This window comes from Pseudopipra pipra, chromosome 5 (genome assembly GCF_036250125.1).
Source record: "Pseudopipra pipra isolate bDixPip1 chromosome 5, bDixPip1.hap1, whole genome shotgun sequence".
In the NCBI taxonomy this organism is placed as follows: domain Eukaryota; kingdom Metazoa; phylum Chordata; class Aves; order Passeriformes; family Pipridae; genus Pseudopipra; species Pseudopipra pipra.
The window spans coordinates 29,483,638-29,511,565 of NC_087553.1; the positions used below are offsets into that span (position 1 = coordinate 29,483,638).

At 35.6% G+C, this 27,928-nt stretch overlaps 1 protein-coding gene and 1 long non-coding RNA gene across 7 annotated transcripts in view; one reads left to right on the plus strand and one right to left on the minus strand.

Moving 5' to 3' along the window:
• The window catches only part of CFAP54 (cilia and flagella associated protein 54), a 105,749-nt gene that overhangs the window by 70,658 nt on the left and 7,163 nt on the right, over positions 1 to 27,928 (minus strand). For all 6 annotated transcript variants that reach the window (XM_064655400.1, XM_064655396.1, XM_064655399.1 and 3 more), the window contains exons 3-22: positions 25,375 to 25,521; positions 23,174 to 23,345; positions 21,210 to 21,268; positions 19,712 to 19,855; positions 19,290 to 19,403; positions 19,092 to 19,190; positions 18,328 to 18,556; positions 17,190 to 17,264; positions 15,776 to 15,888; positions 15,496 to 15,664; positions 14,791 to 14,876; positions 12,976 to 13,110; positions 11,799 to 11,946; positions 9,962 to 10,020; positions 8,855 to 8,983; positions 7,398 to 7,545; positions 6,506 to 6,583; positions 6,301 to 6,422; positions 4,284 to 4,457; positions 202 to 294 (exon numbers count right to left, since the gene is read on the minus strand). In XM_064655400.1, coding sequence (XP_064511470.1) covers positions 202 to 294; positions 4,284 to 4,457; positions 6,301 to 6,422; positions 6,506 to 6,583; positions 7,398 to 7,545; positions 8,855 to 8,983; positions 9,962 to 10,020; positions 11,799 to 11,946; positions 12,976 to 13,110; positions 14,791 to 14,876; positions 15,496 to 15,664; positions 15,776 to 15,888; positions 17,190 to 17,264; positions 18,328 to 18,556; positions 19,092 to 19,190; positions 19,290 to 19,403; positions 19,712 to 19,855; positions 21,210 to 21,268; positions 23,174 to 23,345; positions 25,375 to 25,521 — 2,493 coding nt within the window. The remainder of the gene's footprint in view (positions 1 to 201; positions 295 to 4,283; positions 4,458 to 6,300; positions 6,423 to 6,505; positions 6,584 to 7,397; positions 7,546 to 8,854; positions 8,984 to 9,961; positions 10,021 to 11,798; positions 11,947 to 12,975; positions 13,111 to 14,790; positions 14,877 to 15,495; positions 15,665 to 15,775; positions 15,889 to 17,189; positions 17,265 to 18,327; positions 18,557 to 19,091; positions 19,191 to 19,289; positions 19,404 to 19,711; positions 19,856 to 21,209; positions 21,269 to 23,173; positions 23,346 to 25,374; positions 25,522 to 27,928) is intronic.
• LOC135414536 (uncharacterized) lies at positions 905 to 15,056 on the plus strand. Its single transcript, XR_010430714.1, has 3 exons — positions 905 to 1,023; positions 12,429 to 12,562; positions 14,691 to 15,056. It is a non-coding gene; the product is annotated as an uncharacterized LOC135414536 (long non-coding RNA).

A 27,928-nucleotide genomic window follows, 5' to 3' on the forward strand; every position in this document is an offset into this window, starting at 1 on the left:
GAGACTTGCTTAACTTTAGGTTTTTGAATAATTTATTATTCAAAAAAGATTCTTAGAAGTTTTTTGGTGTAAAGATCAAAAAGTTTGTCAAATGCTTGGCCAGTTACATGATCAAAATATATGTCAGATATATAGATTTAGAAAGTTGATGTTTTTTAGAGGAAGAGAGTATGACCTAAACAAGTTTTACCTCTGTCTTACCTGTTCTCCTGAATTCGGAAGTTTATTGTTATTCAACCTTACTTTCATATTCTTTCCTCCTGCTACAGAGCCAAAAATACTGTACCATGAAACCTTTGAAGAAAATGAGAACAAAATTTGTTGATACACCGTACTATTTCCAACTTCTGCATAGTGTAGAATGTACAAATTTTGTGAAAACAGTCTCTGCAAAAAAAACCCACCTTAGTTATAAAAAAGTATAGTCTAACTGCACTAGAAACATCAATTAATTTATTTAGCTGGAGAACTAGATAAACCAATATGGTGGGTTTCTGTGGCTGGGTTTTGGTAGCGGGGGGGCTACAGGGGGGGTTTCTGTTAGAAGCTGCTAGAAGCTTCCCCTGCCCAGTGAAGCCAATGCCAGCTGGCTCCAGGACGGGCTTCCTGCCACTGGCCAAGGCCGAGCCAATCAGGAGTAACAGTAATGCCTCTGTGATAACGTATTTAAGAACAGAAGGCTGTTGCACAGAAAGAATTCCAGCCAGGGAAGAGCAGAATGAGAACATGGGAAACACAATGTAGACACCAAGGTCAGTGCAGAAGGAGGGGCAGGACGCACTGGAGCTGAGGCCCCTGCAGCCCGTGGTGCAGACCATGGTGGAGCAGGTTTGCCTCTGCAGCCCACGAAGGACCATTGGGGGGCAGAGACCCATCTGCAGCCCCTGGAGGAGCCCATGCTAGAGAAGGTGGATATCCAAAGGAGGCTGTGACCCTGTGGGAGCCTTAAGATGGAGCACGGTCCTACTGGAGACGTGCAGCCCATGGAGAGGGAAGCCCATGCTGGAGCAGGTTTTTTCCTGGGTAGGACTTGTGGCCCCTATGGGGGACCCACATTGGTACAGCTCATTTTTAAAGAACTGCACCCCATGGAGGAGTGACCCACGGGACAGTAGTTTGGGAAAAACTGCTGCCTGAGGGATGGACTCACGCTGGAGAGATCCATCAAGGACTGTCTCCCATGGGAGGGACCCCACGGGAGCAGGGGAAGGACTCCTCTCCCTGAGCAGCAATAGAAACAACAACTGACCATAACCTCCACTCCTCGTCCCCCTGCACCACTGGAGAGGAGGAGGGAGAACATGGAAGGAAGGAGGGGCGGAGGGAAGGTGTTTTTAAGATCATTTTACTTCTCACTCTTTCGCTCTGACCCTGTTAGTAAGAAATTCAATTAATATCCTGATTTTGAGTATGTTTTGCCTGTGATGGTGATCAGTAAGTGACCTCTCCCAGCTCTTATCTCAACTCATGAATCCTTTGCTGTTTTTTTTTCTCTCCTCTGTCCAGTTGCAGAGGGAAGTGAGAGAGCAGCTTTAGTGGCTACCCGGCATCTGGCCAGGGTCAACCCACTACAACTACAGTGGCAACAAAAGCAGATTACTCTCCACTGTCCTATTCCCTACCCCGAGCTACACTATTCCTCAAAGCTATCGCAAAGCACAAACTCTGTAGTTCATCCCGTGGATTTGATGGCACCTAGATGCGTTATTTGATGGAGAAGATTGGTATTCTTCTAAAGCTGGCATCAGGTTCTGATTCAGCAAACTACTTGTGGACAGATCCTTAAAGTCAGGCAAAAGAAATGCAGATATGAAGCGATGCAGTAATATTTTCCAAACAAGCCATGTTCTTAGCTCCTACTGAAATCAATGTCTTTTAATGCCATTCAGCTGCTTATAAGCTCATTGGGCATATCATCTACACTTTCCAATTTTTAACGAAGTATCAAAGGCCTTACTGAAGTCTAGATAGATGACATCTGTCGGTCTTCCCTTGTTGGCCATTGCCATCACTTCACCACAGAAGGGCACCAGATCGGTCAGGCACCGTTTGCCCTTGGTAAAGCTGTGCTGGATGCCTTGGATCACCTCCTTGTCTTTTATGTGCCTTAGCACGTCTTCTAGGAGGATCTGCTCCGTGATCTTCCCAGGCACAGAGGTGAGGCTCACCAGTCTGTAGTCACATGGATCATCCTTTCTCCCTTTTAAAAAACAGGAGCAATGTTTCTTTTTTTCCAGTCACTGAGGCCTTTGCCTGAGTGCCATGACTTTTAAAATATGATGGAGAGTGGCTTGGCAACAACATCAGCCCATTCCCTCAGGACCCTGGGATGCCCATCATCAGGTCCAACAGACTTGTGGCTAATCAGCTTCAACAAGCCATCCTTAACCTGCTCTTTGCTTACAGTGGGAGGGATTTCACTCCTCCCACACACACCCAGAGGATCAGGAACTTGAGACAAGTGGGAAGCTTCACTGCCAGTGAAGACTGAGGCAAAGAACTCACTGAGTACCTTAGCCTTCTCCATATCGGTCACCACCAGTTTACCCTTCTTGATTATCAGGGGAAGTGCACTCTCCTTGGCCTTTTTTTTCTGACCTATGTACTTATAGAATCCCTTCTTGTTATTCTTCACGTCCCTCACCAAGTCCTGTTCCAGCTTTGCCTTGGCTTTTCTGACCCCATCCTTACACATTCAAACCATAGCCTTCTGCTCTCCAAAGGTCACCTGTCCCTGGCTCCACTGGCTGTGCAGATCCTTGCTCAGCCATGCTGGTTTCCATCCTGCCTTGCTTGATTTCCACACCTGGAGAAAGAGCTCTTGAGCTCTAAAAAAATTTGTCTTACAATGAATACTGACTGTTTTTCAGAAGGAGTTATTGAAATTGAGAAGATTATTTTCAGTAAGAGCTTTAATACCAGAAAATTTTAGAGATATTCTGACTCCTAGTACAAGAACTACATAGGTCCAATTAAATCCTGGGTATACATTTATGCTAAGAAACTAGTAATCCTAAGTATCCAGTTAATAATTTCTTCATTAGAAATACCTTTCATGTCTGCTCAACATAACTTTAGAAAAAAAAATCTTCTATTTCTTCTAATTCTTCTAGACTATCTGAATATAAGAATTACAAGAATAATAATATATAAGAATAATATAAGAATACTAATCATATTCCGCCATCTAGTGGCCCAATATGTTGCATTCATTCTCCTGTATCAAACAAAATGAAGTTTGAAAACTTACTAAAACAAATGAACTACTGAATTTTAAAGATTTTTTTAAATTTTATTTTATTTTATTTTATACTCCTTAAGGATAAAAAGGATTAACTTTTCCCTAAGTCATTAATTTGAAATTTACTAATAAAACTGCAATAAAACAGCAAGTTATAAAACAACTGTTCACAGAAGCATTCTTACCATTATTAATAAGATTTGAGTGTAGCTAGTGTATTCAGCCTTTTTGAACCCTTTCTGGACATGGAACAGTCACCATGGATTTACCAAAGGCAAATCACATCTGATCACCAGGATGGGCCTCTGTGACAAAACTACTTGATTAGCAGAGGAAGGGAGATAAGTAGATGCCATTTACTTTTCACAGTAGTGCATGCTAGGAGGATGAAAATCAATAGACTTAAACTGAAGCAAGGAAGATTCCAACTGAACCTACGATAAAGAGTTTTCCCTATGAACATGTTGCCCTGTTGGAACACATTGCCTAGAGAAGTTGTTCAATCTCTTGTTTTCAGAAGTGATTGCATAAAGCCCTGAGCAACCCGGTCTAATCTCACAGCCAACCCTACTTTGAGCAGAAGGTTGGACTAGAGACCTCTCCTAAAATCCCTTATGATCTGCATAGTTCTGTGACTCTACATGTTCAACAGAAAGTAAACTTTTCCACCTGAACTACGTCACTTCAACACTTCATAAACAGAGACTTCAGCGTGGTACTTTCTTGCATCATATGATGCAACAGTCTTGCATCTCTTCAGAAGGTAACTAGGAGTATATGGTAAGTGGAATAAATAAGTGTTAGACAACAGAAGCACCAAGAAACATGATGCACTACATTAAGAAAGTTTCATATAAATCAGAAGATCAAAACAGTGAGTCACAATTGACTCAAAGAAAGGGGTTAAAAAGGATACTTAAGTCAGAATAACATAATCTTCCTAAGAACAGAGAAAAATGTGATGCTACAGCACTGCTGAAACAACTTTTCCTCTTGTGTATTTTTTAGTTATTTCTCATGCAGTCATCATGAAAAACATTACCTGAATATCTGAAGAGAACGGAGCTGGTTTAAATGTCATGGAACAATGTGATCTAGAAAGTAAAAGAGGAGGAGGAGGAGTTCTGCTTTTTTTCTTGCTGCTCATAACTTCTTTGAGACTGTGATACAAGGCACTTTGTTCAGCTTCAACTTGCTCAATTAAAGTTAATGCTGTCTATGATATAAATTAAAACAAAAGGGAGAAACTATTAAAATATAACAATCAGAGAGATTTAGCACTCATAAGTACTTTTCAAATTATCATAGAAAATTTCACTGCTATGTAGAAAACTTTTACAGATTTTTGTATCATCTTACATTCTAAATCAGGATAAACAGTACTTTGTGTAGGCTTTCATATGTAGATTAATTTCACAATTACGGAAAGCAGGGTTGCATATGAAAGAGATAGGGTTGAGGCATATCCAATTTTGGAAGAATCTATAGGAAAAAAGAGAATGATTACAAATAATCTTGAAGCAATTAGTGCCAAGCAGTGATTAGCTCCAACAAGAAACAAAAAAGATATCAACTCTTATTTGAGAGAAAGCTGAAAACCTAATCTGTGAAATTTCTGCAGGAGCTGTGGCAGTGGTTAGACTGATTTTCTGTACTTCAAAAATAGAGGAAAGAAATAAAATGTAGAAATTAAGAAAAAGGAGGAGAATGTGAGAAGCATCCATACCTGTACAGTGGTTTACTGCATGAGAAATGGTTATTTGTATGCTCTTCAAAATAAACTGCTACCTATTTTGCTATATAATAATAACAACAGACTTATATGATATGTGCTGAGTACAGTAGAAAAGACCAAAATATATGAGTAATTCTATATAGAGCTCTACAATAAAAAAGGCAAAAGCATGAAAAGAAAGGTTTTGTTGTTTTCCAGGTTTTTGCTGTTTATTAAGTGAGCACTGTCTACCTCAAGGAAGAAAATTAATTGAGCATGTAATATCAAAGGAGATCATACTAAGTTTGCCCAGACAAAGTGAATTCTTACATTTTCTGGCAAATAGCTGCAGATATGTTATATTCTTTTATCTACATCTTTCTTGGTGAAAAGTGAACAGAAGCAAGATGTAGTGAAGGTCAGTGTAAGGCCTTGGCAAATCTTTGTTTGGGATAATCACACATTTCTTGGAAATTGCTTCTACATCTTCATTGGTGAGTACAGTTACAACTTTCATACCATATCACTACATCTGGTATTCATAAATAACATATTCTACAAATATATGAGAGATTTTTAATGTATATCTTTTCTAATCCAGTTTTTTAATTCTTCCAACATAAAAGATATATGTACTAACCATCATGCTTCCAAATTTGTGGCACTTAAAAGAAAAACACTTTCCAGTATCCTCTTGTTTAAAATACTCTTTCATCTACTATATACTGGAAACTGTAGATTCTGTTATCTGTTGTACAGGCTATAAAGAAATTTAAAGCCCTCCTGATGAGGAGGCAATTTTCATGGACAGATGCTGGTACAAAGCTCGGTAGAAAGACTCTCATTGATTTCAAGAGACTTTGAAATGAGACTATGAAGAACTTCTAGCCCAAATAAATTTCAAAATTCCAATTTTGAAACTTTTATTTAATAAGTGACCAGCAAAGTATATTCTAAGACAACTTAAAGATCTTGGAAAATGAACAATGTTGACGGTTACAATAAGGAAAACTGCGTGACATTTTGGCAAGGCACACATTCATAACTGCAAAGTCTGGGTGATTAAGTGTAGAAAGAAAGACTATATCTTCCTTCCTGAAATCTCCATGTATGCACAAATTTTGGGGATGCGCTCTTTCCTTGTTTTAAGGTCACTTTATTCTTTCATTATAATGAAACTTCTCATGAAAAAAATTGACAATAGAAGTTAAAAACACACACTGTTCCTCAAGTTCCTTCCATTTTTCTTCTTTTTTAAGAAGGAGTAATCCCTGACTTAATTACACAGAACATGAAAAACTGTGATAACAATAAAGAATTTCTGTCATAAGATATTTCTTATTACCTCCAGTAGCTGCCTTTGGGAAGTACTAGTTAACTCTTCAGGGAACTTCTGCGCAGCCTTTTGCATCAAAAAGATTGCTCTGGATAGCTTATTCCTTTTTATTTTTTTCATTATAAGTGCCTCTATAAAACAGATATTTTAAGACATTTATAAAACAGCAGCAATAATTTATTATACTTTTAAAATCTTAATTAATAGGCCTTACCTGTTAAATAGTGGAAATCTTTATTATTCTTCACATCTGACTTACTAGACTTAAGACTTCTGTCATCCACTTCACCACCTGTGTGGGAAGGAAATACCAAGTTATTTATTTTGATAGTGCTATTGTGAAAAATTCAGTGAGAGGGATTAATATGTAGTTTGTAGTAAAGCTCTGCTCCATCTCATGTTCTTCTCTTTGGTTCAAGTAGAATTTCTTGGACAGATCATGCCACTAAAAATATTCCACCCTCCTGCTCTAACATCACTAGTAGTTATACTAACATCACAGAAAAAGAGAGCTCTTGTTTCATCATAGGGAGCAGGGCACAGGGGAGCTCTACAGTGTCAAACTAATGCTAGTTTTTAATTAAAAAAAAAAAACAAAACAACACTAAGAATGAGAGAACAAGTAGAGTTTTTTCAGAAGGCACTTGGCAAGAGTGGGATAGCCACTGACTGAAAAGATATAAAGAAAACTTTATAGGAGTAGAAATTCAAATTACCAAGAGCATTGAATTAAATATTCAAGGCATTCTCTAGAGAGAAAAACGAGATGACAGAAAAAAAGTCTGCAGAACATCCCCCCATTTTTCTTTACTGGCACTGTAACAGTTAATAACTAAAATACAAAAACAAACTGTCTAGGAATGAAATCCACTACTTGTAGCAAAGTTTAACTCCCATTGGTTGAGTAGAGGCTAGAGACTAGTGTCATGCAAATCTAAATTCTGCAAATTCCGTACATTATTTCTGTCTATATGAGGCATACAAACTGCCCAACATCAGCTCCTCTTCAAAAAGCAGATACTCCTTTATTTCTTAGTATTTCAAAATATATTAACAAAAGGACTCTAATCAAGCTATGAAGATTATTTAACTTTACTGAAACCTACCTTGTGTAATTTTAAGAAGTTTCACAGCTACTCGATGTTGGGCTTGAATGAGCTCCAGGTGTAAATCTGCTACAAAACCATTATCTGTTCCTGTTTTATCGTTACCACATCCCAAAACAGAATTCAAATTCTGATCATTTGAGTCCACCTAATAAATAGGAAGTGGCAATTAAGCAAATACAAACTTTTTTTACTTAGCTTACTGCATTTTCTTAACACTGATATTATCTCAGTACATTGACAAACACTGAAATTTGTCATATCTGTGTAATATGCAATCAATCAAGAAAGCACGGTCGGAAGGAGAATGACCAGGCAGAGGAAGCAGAGATAATGGAGAGAGTAAACTAGACAAAATCTGAGCATGAATAGGAAACTGGATCAATAATAAAGATGAAACTGCAGAAAAATACATTTTATTGTGTTACCAATCCACACAAATAAATTCATATTACTGTAGAATGATAATACTTAGAAAATCTGAACTCACATCAACAGCAAAAATTAATTTTAATAATAAACTGTTGCAAGCAATAAATATTAAAAGTATTTCTATTTTAATTTATAGAAGAAATCTATATATTATAATTATTACAAAAGAAAATTGTAAAGAAAACTTAAAAGAGTTCATAATTTATTACTGAAAGAGAAAAATGCTATTTCAACTTGTGCTGGTTTTGGCTGAGGTAGAGTTAATAATCTTCATAGCAGCTGGCATGGGGCTGTGTTTTGGACTTGTGCTGGGAACAGTATCGATAATGTCAGGGATGTTTTCATTATTGTTGAGCAGTGCTTACACAGCATCAAGGCCTTTTCTGCTCTTCATACCACCCCACCAGCAAGCAGGCTGAGGATGCACAAGTAGATGGGAGGGGACACAACCAGGACAGCTGACCCTAGCTGGTCATATGGGATGGGATATCCCATATGGGGTATGGGATGTGGGATATCCCATACTATACAACCTCATGATCAGTATATAAATCTGGGGGAAGATGAAAGGAGGGGGTTGTTTGGAGTGATGGTGTTTGTCTTCCCAAGTAACTGTTATGAGTGATGGAGTTCTGCTTTCCTGGAGATGGCTGAACACCTGCCTGCCCATGGGAAGCAGTGAATAAATTCCTTGTTTTGCTTTGCTTGTGTGCACAGCTTTTGCTTTACCTATTAACCTGTCTTTATCTCAACCTACGAGTTGTCTCAGTTTTACCCTTCCCCCATGTCCCTCTGAGGGATTGAATAAGCTGCTGTGTGGAGCTCGGTTACCAGCTGGGGTCAAACCACAACACTAATAAACAGAGATTTATTTTTTCTATTCTCTTCTTACATGGGGCAGGAAGGCAAGGTACATTTGCTAGTACTAAAATGCCTAAGTATAAAGAAAATATGACGTTTGTGTCATCAAAAGACAATATATTATTCATGGATTCTTTTGCAGTGTAGCTTTTCGTAAACTTTACCTTTGTACAGCAGTTGTCAAATATTGACTTTCCATCTGGTAGAAGGGTCATTAACCGAGATGCATTCATTCCATTAATTGCTTTTTCAAGACTTTTGTAAGCAATTTGTAATTGTTCCGTAGGAGTTTTCTGAAATGAAAACACATATAAACACATTTTATTAGATAACAGCATTAAAAACTGTAACATGGACTATCAAAAGTAAATTGCTATAGTTTTTAGCTGCCGAAGTTTAAAATTTGTCAAATAATCTTTACATAGGCACTGCTCCCCATGCTTTCATATACTCATATCAATGTTTTAAATTTCAAGTAGGACTGATTTTCCTTCAGCTCTAAAAAAAAAAAAAATTACCAGGAGTTAGCTTATAGCAGAATGAAACTGAACTTAAGGAATTAAGTTGAAAACACAGTATTTTTCAATGTTCCATTAGATGTTGTTAAGAAAACACTATTTTTTCAGAAAATACCACCTTCAAGTAGACTGTTGCTGAATTAAGCCTTCTCCGTGTGTAAGCATTAGATATATCATTGACAAAACTCCTGAATCCTCAGACTAATACATATCTTTCCTTCTTAATGTGTTTTAGTAAATCATTTGATTGGACAATTCTCCAAAGTGCTGAGCTCTTAACACACTGAACAAAGCAAGGACACTCAAGACGTTTCATCTATTCCATACATCCCTTACAGAAACAAAGAAGTGAAAGTACAACCCAAAATATTTTCCTAAATGAAGCAAGCTCTAAAATTTCTACCATCTTTAAAAAATGTGCTATTAAACCATTTAAAGCTGGTACTACACATTGGCATAAAAAAGGGTGTATAGCAGAAAACAGTATGACCATGCTGTAAAAGTTTCAAATAAAACTTCTGCCATATAAAGGATTGATAAAAAAGACCCAGGGAAAATTTTCAAATTTTATTTCATTTGAAAAAATATCTTTGTTTTTTTCCTCTGCACTAGCAAGATTGTGTGAAACAATCTTTGTAAAACTAAATATAAAATTGTATTAAAAGCTTCAAGCAGAAATATGTAGGAGACGTCCTGGAAATATTCTTACGCTATTCAAAATCATCATATTAATGAAGATAAATTAGACGTTACCATCAGTATTTCAGGGATATCACAGGTTTCATCTTGTGACAGAGAGGCACTTCTTTCTCCTTTTTCTATAGGAAGAAAATCAGAAGTAAAAATTAAATAAATTCAGAAAATTTTAGTTCCATTTGATTAGCTTTACTACTAATTTAAGAGTCTGGCAATAATTCAGTTCTTCAGTGCTTGACTATAAGAGGTAGTTATATTGATACTTGAAAAGCTTTCTGGGGTTTAGACACATAGCTACAATATGTCCAGTTATACTAATACAGGAAATGATTATCCAATGATTTTGCATTTTTAAATTTACCCTATATTTCACACCAACATTAGATCTAAGCCAGCAAAACTTGGACTCATTTTGTAGTTCCTCACATTGTTGTAGCATTCATATCAATTCTCCATTTTGAAATCAATTCAAATCTATTATTATCTAATTCACAGTGGGTTTAATGCTAATTTTACTTACAGAAGCATTTTTAAGTATAGGTGGTCATATTTTTATGACATATACTATTTCAATTTAATATTTCTCTAAGTGGTATTATCACCTTTTAATGTTCACTTTGATTGTTTAAATTATTTTCACTTATAAAGAATGCATTCAGACTTGTGCTTTCTTTTTCAAAACAAGAGGAAGCAATTTATCAGTTCTGGGTTGCAGCCCTCTAATTTCATTTCTTTGCTGAAGTAAATCAATTTTTTACCCTTTCAGAGGGACAACCTTCTAGTCACTCCACTTTTGCCTGCTTATTTCTGCTAGTTCACCATCTCTTTCTCATAAATATGAAAATCTATATTCGCTCCATTTAGTAAATAGACTTAGCATAAAAATGTGTTTAACTGGCTATTTGTCAGCCTGTTTTGACCAATGGCTCCTATCTATTCAGGTTTTTTTTTCCTCCAAGAAGACATATTTAAACTGAATGAAAAAGAATAGAAGTGGTTCTAAAAAGAGGATTTCTCCAGTCTCCCTGAGAACAGTATCATTTTCATAACACCACCAAAAATAATATCTACTCTACCTTTATAATGAACAGTAGTTTTCCAAGATTTTTTTACTTTCAAAAGAGCAAAACTATTGTCATTCCTTTCTGTTTCTAGATATGGTCTAAAAGGATCCTTAACATTTACTCTCTAGTTACCGTAAAGCATTTATGAGAACTATGATACATATTCCAAAATACACAATAACAGAGAACTTCTAAGAGTGTGTCTAAATATTCATATTTTACAGCATTAGTCAGGTTTTGGAAGGAAAGGTTTTTAATGTAATTGTGATTGCATTATATCCCAATAGTGTCAGCCAAGTTCAGTTTCAAAGACAATTGAATTCCTATACAAAAATCAAGGCTGAAAAAATCAAGAAAACCAAACTGATGACCCAGTAAAAGCAAAGTTTCAGTATGACCTCAATATTTTCCTCTTCTGTTTGACCTGCCACTAGTTAACCAGCATTTGAATGCTCCAAATGAGCTGTAGCACGTACCGCCTTCTGCCCAGCCAATATTCAGGGAACGTACCAGCGATCTGAGGGTACTCTGAAAGGGCTAAGACACATATAGAGCTTTGGGGAGGGCGAGTAATAAGAGGTGTAATTCAAAATGGGGTTACTCTGGTATAACTGGAAACGTAAGGAAAAAAGGCATAAATCTTATGAAAATCAGGTTTCATTAGTTCCAATTACAGATGAAATTCTGTGCAAAAAATTATCATTCCACTCTCAACAATCTCTTTACAACATTTTTTGAATACCTATGTTTGTCAAAGTTTTCAACTCAGAAAAGTTCCTATCTTGAAAGTCATTCTTGAAAGAAAAACAAATGTTTGCTGAAAGCTTTACCTTCTTTTTTCTTAGATTCACTCATAGAATTAGCTATGTTTTCCAATACTTCAGTTAGACATAAGGTTATCTCTGCAAACATTACATTCGTGTCTGCTATGCTGCTCTTCTCAATTACTTCATTTATTATCCAGAGTATATGAACCCACTAAAAATGGGGGGAGGGGAAAGAAAAAGAATCAAGGCAGAGTTAAAACAAATTTTTGGAAGATATTTATGTATTACAGAGGTAGATACGGTTTTGCACTCAAAATTGTTTAAAAATATTCATGAGCATGCACACAACTCCTTTCTTGGATTGGTCTTCTTTTTCTGAATGCCCCCAGATTAAGACGGTGAATTCATGCTGTTCCATAGCCCCTGTTTCTTCAGAGAGCAGACTTTTTTTATTTTAGAATATTATCATTCCTGCCATTCCTTTGAGAAAGGTTTATGAATGTTCTACAGCCACAACTTTTATACCTTGGTATAGTGTAGTAATTCTTACAGTAGATTTGATCATATGCCTCTCATTTATCCCAGTATCTTCCCACCTAAACAGTATAAGAGACCTGAATGCTACTGTTGTACATACAGAGGAAAGTAACCATACACTACCTCTTGGTGAATCTCTGAACAATTTTACTATAGGGACCAGGTCACAAAATTAACTCCTCCTGGAACTGTTTGGTTAACATCAACTGGCAGCCCAGAGAAACCAGTATGAATTATCTTCAGAAGACTGCACTTCACCAAGAGCCTCTCAGTCTCAGGAAAAGTTCAGGGTAAGGCTGTGACTCTGTCCAGTGGGACAAATACTATTGACTCCCCTCTGCCTTGTCTTAAGCTGTAAGGTTTTTGCCACTAGAGAACTTCCTTGAAATATATTGATATTTTCTGCCACAACATATCAAATGCTTCTTCTTTTATTATGCCCAAATGCTTTCACTACTTTAGCTTCTTAACACCATGGCCCACTGGTAGAGAATGGGTTACTTTACCGCAAAAAGACTAAGAGATATTTTGATGCTGACATGGGAGCCCAGTTTGTTCAAAGCAATTTCTATTTTCAGTGAAGAAGAGTATCTGCATTTCACCACAAGAAAATGTACTTAGGCTGGATACCAGTATTTTATCTTGGCTTAACTATAATAGACTGCATTCATATTAAGAGAAATACATTATAATGAAGGAGTACTTGGTAAGCTTTGTATTTGTGGATATATTCTAAGTAGTCACTTCCACTTGTTTGGATTTGCTGAAGTTCCATTTTACACTTCTGCCACAAATACATTATTACATCAAAAAGTATTTCTTTGTCAGGATGGACATTCTGGAAAGAAAAAAACAATATAATTGTGGAAACAGGTAGGCATACAAACACACAAATAACCCAGTATATCAAGAGTCTCAACATTTTTCAACATAAGTAAATAAACCATTATCATATGTAATTTTCTTCCAAGGAATGACAACATTTTGACAACATCTTGAAAGCTTAAGAAATATTTTTAAAAAGTAATTCTGGTAGACCACCCAAGCTTTTCTTCTCCCAATAATACAAGTGGATTTAGAGGTTTGGGAGCTTTATTTCTCTTTTTTATGACAAGCACTTAAAAGTAACACAGACAAGGAAAGAAGTGAAATGAGAATTACACGAGAAAGCAAATTATCTGTGAAATGTTATAATAATCAACACATTCTGGAGAAATTTTATTTCTTTTTAATTACAGTATTTAAATATTTGCAGAAGAAAATCTAAATTAATAGGGTTTTTTTGCATTGACAGAGTACTTCCATGGGTTGTTGGTGCATCTCAGATGATGGAGCAGAGAAGAACAACTTAAAGAACTAGAAAAAAAGCTTGGAGTGAAATATCTAACAACTGAAAGAAATGTTAAACGACATCTGCATCTTGTGAAGAGAATAATTAAGAAATTCAAATCTCTATTCAATTACCCTCCTAATTAGCACATTTTATAAGGCAATAGAGGCCATCTACACCATGTAAAACACATTCTGATCAGAGAGTAAGGACAGATTAGGTATCAAAGAGATTTGTGAGAAAGTGTAGAAGAACCAGAAGAGTTTAAATCTAGGTAACTGCCTCCATGATACAGAAGTCATGTTAGAAAACTGACAAATCATGCTATCTAAAGGTACAGCTACCTCACAGGCAGCGTATTTTGACTGAATATACTACCCTAATGCTAAAAATGTGTGTGCCCTAATTGTATTCACATTGTGTCAATATTCAAATTATATCTAAAATAAATTTTGCAGTTAAGACATATGCCATGTTAGAAGAACAGGTTTTTTCTAAGGAAAATTTTTCATTAGTCTTTTGGATCACAAACTATTTCAATGTAAATGCTAGTAATGAAGACATTATATATACATGTATATATACAACACTAGGTTTTCCCCTCTCAGTAGCACATTAAGGGGAAATCTCAGTTTCAGGATGTAACATAAAAGTGGGAATAAACAATCAGAGGTATAATGGGATTAATTCTTCAGCACAGAGAGTCCCATTCTCATTGGTTGTTGTTGTTGCTGCTTCTTTTGCATTTTTTGCAGTGAGAATTAACCTTAAATTGCAGACATACTGCTGCTATAAAGACATAATTCCTTAGGGTAACTGCCTCCATTTCTACAAGTATTGCAGAAATGTTTTCTACAGCTGAGCGTATTTGCCTACCTAAATCTAACACACGTCAAGAAATTTGATCTCTGCTTGATAAGCGGAAACATGCAATCAGCTCTATAGTCTTCCAAATAGATTTAATATATATTAAACATTTTTAAGTAGCCTGATTACCTAGCACCAATTTTAGAAAATTAAACCATTTTTTAATCACAAATTGATCAAATTTTGTAAGTACATTTTTTCATTTTTTTATATTCTTACAGGTTGTTAATCATCCAACTGTTTCCTTTGGTCTTCAATTATATGCATTAATCATAAATTAAGTGATACACTTAAAAGAAACGTCTCTAATTCTGTTATTACCTGCTGAGATGTGGAAACACAGGAAAACACTGTTGTTGCCAAAATGGTAAGATCGTTATAAGGCTCTTCATGCTTTAAGGAACCCTCTACATTCAATGTTTATAAAAAAAGAAAGAAAAGGACAGGCAAGACATTATATCTAATTACAAACCTATGTTTGAAAACATCTGAGTGAACTGACTTACTGAAATATGCCAGAAGATAATGTGGTCTAAGAAACAGTAAATACAGCAGGGATAGATATTCCCAAGTTTACTCACTTCTGTGAAAAGTGAGCATTTCTATTTTTAGGTAACAGAAAGTTTTCAAGAAATTTGCAGGGTTTTTTGATTGTCATAGAATTAAACTGCAGTTACTCTAACAAGTTTTTCTTGCTTCTATGGAAAGAAATTTTGCATAAATCAAATATAAGAACAGGAAAAAAAAACCCTTTTTTTCTGAAAACATCCATTTGTTTTATATCTTTGCTTATAACTTGATGCATGTTTAACATCCATCATGCATTTCACACTGGAGGAGTCTTGTATAGTCATATTTTGACAAGTGAAAACTGGACAAAATTTGATAGGTGGCAGTTTCTCAATTGCTATTTTTTGTCACAGAATACTGTATGCACCATATTACATACTTTTTAAATAATTAACAAAATCTCTTGCTGCAGAAATATTTTAAATTCAAACACAACTATAACTGAGTAACACTCACCTCTAAATGTTTGTGTCTTTTCAGAACCTTGGGGTGTGCTAGCTTCTTTGCTATTATCTTCACTAACAGAAGAAACACGTTCAAATTTTCTCGGAAATAGTAAAGGTTGCATCAATGTAAGAAGCTTGAGCTCCATTTCAGCTTTCTTCCATGTCGGGTCATCTTGAGCCTAATTGAGAGGAAAAAAAACACAGAAATTGGTCTTTAAGATATGTACTTTGAATACTTACCATCATAAAAAAAGACTAAATAAAGAATGTCTAAAAAGCATCCAGATTACCTGAAGAAAATTAACAACAAGTTGAACAGCAGAATCAAACACTTCCCATTCTTCATAGCTGAAAGCTAATTTTATGAATTTCACAGCAGCATCTCCAGACACCCCCTTTTCTCCTGCAGTGATGACAAAAATATTTTCTCTCTTTTATATATATATATATTCAGAAGTTTATTTAAAGTTTAATTTAATTTAATTTAATAATTTGGGTATTGATAAATACAAAGATAAAATTCCATGTGTTTTGAACAATCAGCATATTCTTGAAGGATGCTTTCATAGCTCTACAAGAAATGACAGCTTTATTATTTCATGATAATGTCTATGCTTACATGCTGCTTTAATGATGTATCTGCAATCAGAATCATAAAGGGTTGAAGAGACCTCCAAGAACCATCAAGTCCAACTTCTAACCGAATAACACCATGCCCGCTTAACCATATCACAATGTCCTGTTACATTCCAAAGAGGCTGTACTATTATTGGTATTAACATAACTGTGTACAGAATACCAAGGATCTAGTCCTTTCTGTTGCAGGAAGAGTTTAAGTCTGGGATCACTCCATAATGACCCTTATTGCCAGAAATTTAGATTAAAATTTACACAGAAACACATAAAATTTCTTTCAAGATAGTTAAACATTTCTCATTACTGCGTCAGAAAATGTTCATGTATACATAGGGAGCCTATTTTCTCACTCTTCAAGTTTATCCAAATCCTAGCAAGGCAGAAAAGGGACTTCATGGTCCTTGGAACTCCAAGCAAATATCTCAGCTAATATATTTATTCAGCAGTGTTCTGCAGTCCTAGCAATATACCACAGTCACTATCATATGCCCTGGGCACATGGTCACTCAGCTAAAGATGTTAGCAGTATTAACTTAGTAATGTCACTTAGCTGTGATTTCCAAAGCAGCACAATGATTGGTCCAAGGAGCTCAACAATCTTTGTGTTACTGCATCCTACTTCTCTTCAGTAAGAAGGTACCAGGAAATCATTGCAGAATTTGGCCTTTCAACTATTGTTGAGGGGCATTAACCTACCTAGAGGAACTTAAATGCTGAACAGTATGTGATTACGATGTCCATATATTATTCTATGTTATTTAAATAATTCTTGTGTTAAGAAAACTGTAATGATATATGTACATAATCCCTTCTGAATATCTTAATATTACATGTGTAAACAAACATATCTCATAGAATCACAGAATATCCTGAGTTGGATGGGAAGGGAAGGGAACCACAGGGATCATCAAAGTCCAGCTCCTGGCCCTGCACAGAACCACTCCAATGGTGGACACCATTTTGCAGTCCCTTTATGCATACAACTACTACTAACATGAAAATTAATTCTGCTTACTGAACATTTGCATCACTGGGTACAGAATATTTTGAAATTCAAAGCTAGCTTACCTGTTACTATCAACTGCAGAAGGGTTGATGATGGATTAATGTTACCAAAATGATTGGTGCCACTGCTTGCTCCACCTTCAATACAGACAACTCATTAAATCAATTTATAATGTCTTTGATTTGTTACATTCTAATTAGCCAGTAAACATATAAAGAAAATATCATTCTGAAGGGTATTTAGTCTCTATAAATTCTTGACAAAATGACAAAATATTTCTATACCTATGGCTATACGCAGCCCAGAGCCCAGCAAGAAAGGTGTGGTAGGAACCATCTAGTCCAGTGTTTTTCTCAAGTTTTTAAATCTTTGAGTTATTTTTTTGGGAAAACAAACAAACAAACAAACAAACAACAACACCAAACAAAACCAACAAAATCAAACACCATGGTATTTGACCTTGCCTGGCTTCTAGACCCCCCACCCAGCTGCTCTCTCACTCCCACTCCACAACAGGATGGGGGAAAAAATAAGATGGAGTGCTCATGGGTTGAGATAAAATACAGTTTAATGAGAAAACAAAGGTATGACTGCAAGTGAAGTGAAAAAAGGGATTTATTCACTATTTCCCATAGATGGGCAGATATTCAGTCACCTTCTGTAAAGCAGGGTTTCAGGATGTGTAGCAGTTGCTTGGGAAGTGCTCCCATCCTCTCCCTTAGCCACAGGTGTTACTGCTGAACACAATGTTTTATGGAACTGACACTTGTTGAGTACAGGTCAGCTGTGCCAGCTATGTCCTCTGCCAGCCTCCTGCCTACCCCCAACCTGCTGGTCTCAGGGCACAGGAGGGTTGGATAGACAGCCTTGATGCTGTGCAACCACTGCTCAGCAATAGTAAAACACTGGTGTATTAAGAACACTGCTTTAGCCATAAATGCAAGGTGCAGCACTGTAAAGGCTGCTACAAAGAAAGTGAACCCCAGTTTACTTACAAAATATATGCATAAACTACTGCAGATTTTTACTGATATAACAGACCACAGAATCAACTCCGATTTTTATCTCACATATCATGAAGATAAGAAAGATTACCTGTGTTTACAGGTGCTATTGTTATAAATGAAATCTATGCCTTCAGGCAAGTTATTTTTTTTAATAGAAAAAAAATAAAATAAAACAGAGGTCCAGGCTCCTCACCAACACCCTTTTGCTTCTTTAAGCTGTTTCTTGAGAGGATTTCGAGGCCTGCAAAAAACAGCTCTGAAATGACATCACGAATTTCAATTTCATCGGGAACAGGTGGATGAGGGTGCAAGACATTCCTGCTACTATCAGAGAGTGCTTCCAGGATGGCAAGGAACTGAGCTGCGGCACCATCAAACATTTCCACCAGCAGCCGTTCAGTAATAGTGCGAGGCCATGGCAGCTAAGTAAGAAAAGATAATTTAAGCCTTGTGACATCTAAACTGAGTAACAACAGAGCAAAATTTCTTTCAAAACAGTTCTCCATCAGAAAGTAAGTACACGTTTCAAACAGAAAATAACATACTGTAAAATATATTGTTGTTATTAATTTCATGCTTCAAAAGCACAGCAAAGCCTTATGCTTGGAGGATACAGTACTTAAAAAGGGTAATAATTTCATAGCAACGAGATGCCCCAGTGCATGGCATTTTACTTCAAAAATAATACAATAGAAATTATGAGTGAGAGTATTAAGGCCATGTAGTTTAAAGCTAAGCAGATCTCTCCTCATAATTTTCTAAAGTAGTAATTACTACATCTTCCCCTCTTTTGAGTTTGTTCTGAGTTTTATTAATAAATTCTGCTAACTATGGAACTGAAAAAGTAAAACTTTCTGCTTGTGTATAGCACCATGTGTATTTAGAAGAATTATATCACATATTCATCACATGCAAACGGTAAATAAAGAGAGGGATTATACAAAATGTTAGACTTACATGCAGTGCTTCTTCTGGGCTAACTCTTGAGCCACGTTGAGAGCTTTTCGACTTTCTTCTGGATTCATATACTGCTCTTTTGAAAATCATTACTGACATCTGACACAAAGAAAAAAGTAAGTAAATAACTATGTTATGTGTTCTGTTCATAGAGACTGTAACTACTCTACCTGTTTATAATAAATTGTAGGATGATACCTTTAGAGTGGCCTCTTTAAAAATCTTTTTCCTCTCTGATTTTTCTGGGGAAGAACTGATATTTTCTAATTGCTTCACTTCATCAATTTTAATCAGACCACGGCGAGCAAATACCTGTCCAAAGAATTGAAAAACAAAAATTGATACTCTGTGTTCATATTCTGAATGTTGGTATTTAATTTTAGAGCTGGCCACTGCTTAATGCTAGAAGTCTGTGACTGTGAGTGTATTACAAAGTACTATTGCATTTAACTTTGTTGATATACTCATTTACATGCGGAAACACATCTCCACTTTGCAGTTAAAATTTGGAATATTGGCAGAACTCTAAATGCATACAATCTGATAATAAGCAGGAATATTGAAATAAATGTTTCTCATTTGATTGCATCTGAAATGTTACATAAGGTAAATAGGGATACCTCTCCATGAATGCTGGCTTGACAATCAAAATAACACTGAGAAACTGCAGTATATAAGGTGGCTCTCCATGTCAAATAATGTACAGATAAGAGTGGAATGGATGATTCCATACATATACTGGCCCACAGTAAGTACTCCAGAACCTGTGTTGAAGAAATCCAGTTTCAAAATGAATGCATTTTAACCTACATAAATATACTTCCTACTACTAAAGGACAGATACAAAGACTTATCCTCACCTGGTAGGATTAATTAAGGGGAGGGGGGCAGGGGGGAATCACAGAAATTGTATTAATTTTTAACATTTTTATTGACTTCAAGCATACCTCCTGCATAGCGTTGCTTTTTTCCATCTGAAACTGTGGTCAAGCATTATATTTTGGCCTCTAAACTACCTTAACCACTCCAGTTCACAATAGCCTTGCTACCAGACAGAGGTCCTGCCCTTTTCTCTCTTCTGCTCTTCCCTTGACAGTTATCCCTCTCCCTTCTGGCAGCTCTAGTGATCAGTTTTCAACAAGATCAGCAAGCTTATTTGGGATGCAATGGAGTCTGTCTTCTTTGGTGACAGCCTGGGCCTAGATTAATTTATAACCATGGAACTAGACTTTCGGCTCTTAACTGGTGGAGAAACACGGTCTCAGTCTCATTTTAAGATCAACAGTCTTATTTTAAGAATTAGTCCTACTAAATTGATTGAATGATATCTTCTCTTTATTATTTTCTTTGGGTCAGCTGTTCCCTGAGGTATATAAAATGTGCACAACCATAGTCCTAAATTAAGTCAATATACAGATTTTCTTTTAGTCTAAATTTAAAGAACCTGAAATATCTGCAATCAACTCATTTGTTTCCTGTATAGTAGGAACCTGAATACTTTAAAGGAGGTGCTTAATCACTTCTCATTTCAATAAAAGATGTTCAAAGAGAAAAAATCTTTCCTGCTCAATGAGAGATTAATATAACCAACATATAAGGAAATATACTGTGTTAAGGCTGAATCATATTCTGTTCAAGATTTAGGTGAAAAGAGTAAAGCTAAGACAAACAAAAATTACATTCAGTCAAAAAGAAAAAGGCAGGAGGGAAAGGCCAAGCAGTTTTTATCAACTATTTTCAACTAAAAAACCCAGCCACCAGGTGTCAGTACATTTCCGCATTTTAGGAAACAAAAGACCAGTTCTTGGGGCACGGCATAGCTGTCCAAAACAAAGCACCTAGAATCCTCTCAAACAGCTTAACACATGCCATCTAAGTGTCCAGCAAGACATTACTCCGGGCTCCATTCAACAGCTGAGAAAGGAGCAGACTCCTGAAGGCATGAGGGCTTAGAAATCGGCCACTTTGCAATCGAGACATTTTATTTCCTTGTGATCAAGTAGTACTCTTGGCAATGATGATGAAATAGAGACATCAGGGCACAGTGTTATACAAAATACAGGTGCATTTTCCAAACTCCTGTAAATTTTTCAAGGCTTTTAATTTATTTTGCCATACCTTAGCAGACTGACCCATCGTCATCAAATGTCTGCATATGGTGTAAATATAAACAGTACCTGCAAAAATAAATTAAAATAAATTAAAAAACCTGATAAATTCTATCATCCTACATGAAATTTTGTTATGTTAACCAACTGAAAGCTTTTCTTATTGTCCAGGTTGTTATTTCCAGAGAAAAAAAAAACTACTGTTTCTTTTCATTAAAAAACAAAAAATAAACTAATGATTTTTCTATAAAAACTTTTCAATTAGAGAAGATGAAGCCATTAAATTCTCTGGTGATATTAGCTTCACAAATACCTACATAATGAAGTAGTACAATAAAAGAATGAAATGTTAAAAATGTATTGTATCAAATTTTTATTAAGTAACTGATGGAGAGAAAAATCTTTTCATCCCCAAATGCCAGGGTCTTTAAAACAAAATACTACCTCTCCTCACAGACCTTACCTTACATGATTCTTTTAGTCTGTCATGGCAGTGGCCTGGCAGACAACACCACTATTACATGATATTAAATATGATAAGTGACATGAAGAAAATTGATAGCAAGTTGAGTTTTCAAGAGCATCAAAGTGACTTACAAATAAAAACCTGTCAAAAATTTACTTAACTTAAGCTATGTCATAAAATTGCTTTTCAAAAATCAGTCTGAGAAGTATAAAAGACACTGCAGTTCTGGGGGGAAAAAAAGCCTATTCTTCTGTCTGTATGAATGTTCAGAAAGGGACACCTGTGGCAGCAGGAGGCATCACAGTGTCAACTGTCATAGCTAGAAGGGTGTTATTATGCCAATAAGCTCGAATGGAGCAAGCACTATGAAGATTTCTTTTTGTCAGTCAAATGTGTAATGAGGCACAAAATCTATTGTTTGAAATTGCAGAAAAATGCTCAGGAACTCGGGAAAATCTGAGTTCCTGCCTAATTCTAATTAGAGTAGATTATTGGCTAGGATAGGTACATAGGCCTGTCTTGCACACAGGTAGTGGGATGTAAAAATGGCAAGTGAATATACTTTAATTCTTCTCCCATAGAAACAGACAATAAAACACACACCTCAAAAGTAGGGATGGCAAAGGCAGTCCCAGCAAAACAGGATAAGAATTTTGACAAATTATAGCTCAGAGAAAGTAAATTTTTTAAAATGAAATTAAATCATATTATCTCCTCAATTTATATTGCAACAATTGACCATAGTCAGTTCATAACACATTCATAACAGCATTTTGACTTTGGACTAAATAACATTGCATTTCAAAGCAAAAATATACTGTTGTTGTTCCTGAAATGAAAATCTTGATACATCATTCTCTTTCTATCTAGTCTGCAGAAGTTCCATTCTTTCTTCACCTTTTTCCTAATTCAAGTATTTACAAGTAGCACATTAAAGGCTTATATAGAGATTACAATTCTTAAATTTCATATGGTATTTTTAAAATAGTTTTATTACTAACTGTAGCCTTCAAGGTACTTTAGAAAATACAAATACGTAACAGCAGGCAATCACTTTCTACTCTTAGACCTATAATCCACTTTAAAAAAAACCAAAACAAACCCAAAACCAAAACAAACTCATAAACACAAACATTTGTTGATAAAAAAAATCTTGAGGGTGTTTTTGTTAATCAGGATTCACTCAAAAAATGCCCTTACTGTGCTGTTAGATTTCTTTTTATTAGTACACTGTAAACAGTTACGATAAAAAAGCTGTTGCTTTTACAACAGTTCACTTGAAAAAGCACACTATGTAGAAACTTCAATCTTAAAGTCCCTTCTTTTAGAAAAACAAACAAACAAACAAAACACAAAAATAACTCCTACAACAACACCAAAAAAAACCCCTAATGTGAGTGAAGACTAACTAGAAGGCTAACTAGAGATTTATTCATGACCATTAGGTTGACCTTAAAGAACATGTACAAAAGTTTCCCTCCACAGCTTTGCTTAGCAAAGGAATGTACCATTGTAGATAAGCCAACACAAATTCTCCTGAGGTAGAGCCACTTGCATAGTGAGTCGTAATGAGGTCAAGACATCTAAACAAGTCTGCAGGGACTCTTGATTCTGGAGATTTCTGTCTCTGCTGCAAAGCATCTGATAAATGCAAACATTTCTTGCTTGCAAAGCATGGAACTAAAACAAACAGAAACATATATAAAATTAATTAAAATACAAGCATATGTCAGTTCACATCATCAAAGTACAACGAAATGGTGAGTTGGAAAAGATCGAGCATATCAGAAAAAAAATCAGCATGACATTGAAATGAGCATTAGAATACAGAGAAAGTGCTAAAGCTTTAGGGTTGCTGTACCATTAGCCTGAATCAGTTTCCACTGTGTCACAGGATGAAAATGCACATAGTGCACTAGGGCTGCTGAAAGGAGTGTAGGGAGAATGAGGTATTAAACTGCTATTCAAACAATCTGGCTTTAACTCTTGGCTTCTCTGTAGATCTATCTATAAACTAAGGCAAGTCTTAACTTTTCTGGACTTCTCCATTTGTATCACCAATATCTTATTTCTCACTCTCATCTGTTATTTTTCTCTTCTACAAATGGATTGGTCCCTCTCTTCCTTGTAATACCTAACCTAACATGATCACAGTATTGTCTGGAATACAGCGTCATCTGAACAAATCAATATGTGAGAAAATGAGCTAAGTGAGACATGACCAGTCAGTACCCATCAACCTCTCAGAAGATTACTAACCTAATAATATTTTTTTTGCAGTTAATTAACTGAAGCTGAAAGTTTCGAGCCCTGAAACTCCATTTCAATGATTTTCTTAGTGTTATACTAAAAACCAAAAGCTAGCTGCAGAAACCTCGCAAAAAAAAAAATTACATCTAAAGCCTTTAGAGGTAATCATTTGACACATTATCATTTTCCATTTCCAATTTTAGGGATCATTGTCAAATTGGATTCCATATCTGAAAATTTATGGATATCTCAGTCTCTAAACTTATAGAACAGGCATTTAGTATAGACTCATGATAACATTTGGCACTAGTGTTGGTTCAAGGTCTAGGCAGACATACAGGAAACAGAAGAAAGTATCTCCGGAACTTCAAATGTGTTTACAAAACATTTTTTTAAAATGGATTAACATAGTCTTTCATCATAGTCTTTCTAGGAAGCTGAACCGAGAAACAAAAAAATTATACAGAGTATCTCTTCTATCATGACATCTGCTCCTAGCTTTTAAGCAAACTGTCTGCTTTTTTCTCTTCTCTAAACACCTATTTGCATTCCGACTAGAGGAATATGAATTTGATTACCTCAATACACAGGAGATGCTTACTGTTTCTGTTCATTGCTCTTGATCACAGAGTAACTTGCATTAGTTAATTTGAAATATCCACTATGTATGAAGATAGACCTTCTCAGCAAAAAACTGCTTATGGTAAAATCTAACACGTTTTTAGCATTCCCCCTATATCTACTGAAACACTTTCTTCCCTGGGTAATAGAAGATATACTGCAAGTCCCTACCTCAACAAGCAATTAACAAAAAAGGGGTTCCAACACACTCTTGAGGTCACTCAGCTTCCCAGAGCTTAAAGGAGTTACAGAACTATCCAGCATTCTGCATTTTTTGTTCATAGCAAGCAAATAAGCTACATGGGGTAATGCAGTGCTGCTTTGCTTACTATCATGAGCTTTTTTACCTGTAGCATTTTTGTGCATTAATGGTACAAATTACAGGACAGTGTTTTAATTGTCTTGCACTCTGCCTAGTTCTGAGATCATACAGTACAGAAATGTCTACAGTTGCAGTACATTTATCAAATTTTGCCCATATCCTAATTCTGACAGTGGATAATAGCAACTATTTCAGAGCAAAAACTGCTGTAAAGAGTTACAGAATAACCAGTTCAGAGAAAACTGCCTTTTTTAACATTAAGTTGATAGTGGTTGGCTTATGCCACAAAAGCATTAAGCACTTATAGCCTCTTAAAAATATACCCCAGCTCCAGACGTTCATATCATGCACATGACCATTAAATCTCAATACAATTTATAGCACCAAATTAATAAAGATTAGTTAATGTTAATATATAATTAATATAAAACACATTAGGGGAGGATAAAATAAGCTACTTACTTTGAATATGTTAATGTCTTTGACCAAAAAAAAGAAAAAAAACCCACAACCTACCGTAAGTGCAACATTTTTATCTCTGAAACCATATGGAAAAAAGGTGGATTTAAATTGATGCACATCATCCATGATATCATCAAGGTTTACAGAAACAAATTGCTGAAGGTATCTTTCATAGCAGTAGAGAAGTGCCAACTTATATTCCTGAAAAATGAATAATATGTTCTTTTTATAGTTTGTATATTATGTTTCTATTTCTATAAAACATATTATTTTTTATTATCCCTATGTAAAAAAGTATCAATGTGAAAGAGCAACTGAGAGTAAAACACTACAGTTTTACGTAAATATCCAACAATGCAGTGTGAACACTCAGCATATGAAAGGCTGAAAGACTTAAAAGAATGGCTTGCAAGTTTTTGTGAGATTCTGTTTATTTTATTCATAAATATGAGCTATCACAGAACAACTGTAAAGTAGGATACCAGGATAATGTAATAAACTCAAAGGGTTCCTGGAATGTTCTGCAGCTTTGCAACAATAATGACAATGACACTACAATTCTGAGAAAAGTATTCAACAGTGTAGAACTTTATAAACCATACAGACATCTTCAATTCCTCTTGTTTCTCTGTTGTCAAAGCCCTTTTTTTTCTATAAAAGCAGAGAGGAAGATTAAGATACACTAAAAAGAATGAAACAAGTGACAACTGGAACTTACATACAGCCAAGAAATCAGCCACTGGGTCTTTAAGAACTGTTAACAAACAGATATTGAGCTCTATATCTCATTCAAAATAGAGCTCCCCAGCTACATGTTGAACCACTAACATCATGCTGAGACTATGGTTCAGATCTGACTCAGATGTGGAAGTGCCATTTAGCGAGTCACCACCACCTCTTCCGCAGCGAAGATTATACAGAGGTTTCTCTACCGATTTCACTAATTCTAGCACACACACTAAATAAATGCTCAAATAAAAAGTAACTAATTCCTATCTGTAAAAATGATCCTTTCATGTTTAATCACAAAAAGTTCTTATGTATTTCCTTGTACTCACTTTTTTTCCAATATAAATTCCTACCACCATAGTAACAGTTACCTTGAATTTTTAATCATCTGAGGAGTCTAACTCACATGGCCCTATTATCCTCTTTGCTGTGTGACAGCAGCAGCCATATACAGAGACTTTGACTTTCCATGGACATTTAGAGGCAGTCAGTCACCTGCGTGACTTAACACAGATTCAGGTTGTGACAACACTTAGAATCCAAAGCCATGGATCAGAGTACCATTAAGGTAGTTACTGATACATAATAACGTAAAGGTAATTTCTCTCCTAAACAGTTTAAAATATGGGTGTATGACCAGAGATAACAGGCAGATACAGGCAGAGAGGGAGGCAGGGAAAAAAACGAGTCAGTACTGATCAGCATGATGACTAATGGACTAAGTAATTTCTAGATACATGACTCCATGAATGTAGGTGTGTCCTAAAAAATACATAGCAGATGTATAATAGGAAGTAATCTAAAGTGAGAAGGCATTAAAAAAATAGCAGCAGAACAGACAGCTAAGTTGGTGATTATCCACTGACTGCTCATATGCAATAATTATTATTTAAAGACTACATATCATTAATTATTATATAATGTAAAAGCACATTAAAAAATAATCAACTAGTTTTCAACTAGGAGTCAAGAGAGGTACTTATGAAATGGGCTTTACCCTACCTATCACAGAACTTGGTGTTACATCACATTCATCTTTCCTGTAATACTTTTAAAATTTGCAATATCCATCTCATGTTGTTTCTATCATTTTTGCCCCCCAGGAAAAAAACAGATAGAATGAAAACTAGGTTTTAATTCTAAAATTAAGTCAAAGAAATGCACCTAAAAATGGGAGTTCCAAAAAAAAGCTCATCTCAAAGTTTTAGGCTGGCCAGCAAAACTTTTTCAACAACATTGATAACTTTACTTCTACTGTAGAAAAACACATTACACTAGAGGATTGAAGTTGCGTGCAGAAGTCTTTACCCAGAACTCTAGATTATTTTTAGGCAGCAAGCAGAAATCATTAGTGAGAACTCTAGATTACTTTTAGGCAATATAGGGCCAAGTCATCAAGATGTGTTTGAAATAACCCTACTGTGCACATTGGAAGAGCAGCAGTTCCCAAGTACTAAAAGCTTCATGTAAAGTTTCAAGCAATTCCTAGGGCCCAGAAGCTAAGAAAACTTCAGGAAAATATGAAGAAAACACAAATGGACTTGCCTAGGCAATAAGGGGACTATTAACAACTGCTGTTATTCAAGATTCCTTAAACATTTCTATATTTCTGTATTTCTATTTCTCTAAACCTACACCATGACCTTCAATTAGAATGGTTCCACAAATGCAATGAATGACATATAAGACTTCATAACATCTCCATGATATGCATACCTTTCCTGTGGTCTGTGGAAAAGCTCACCTAGTAGCCACACGTATATACTTTCCACAAATAGCACAGATAGCATTTATCATTGCTGTTTTCCATAATCAAAGCACATAATAGTGAAAGAACAGCTTTCCTAGATATGTTCCTCAAAAAGATGGCCCCTCAAAC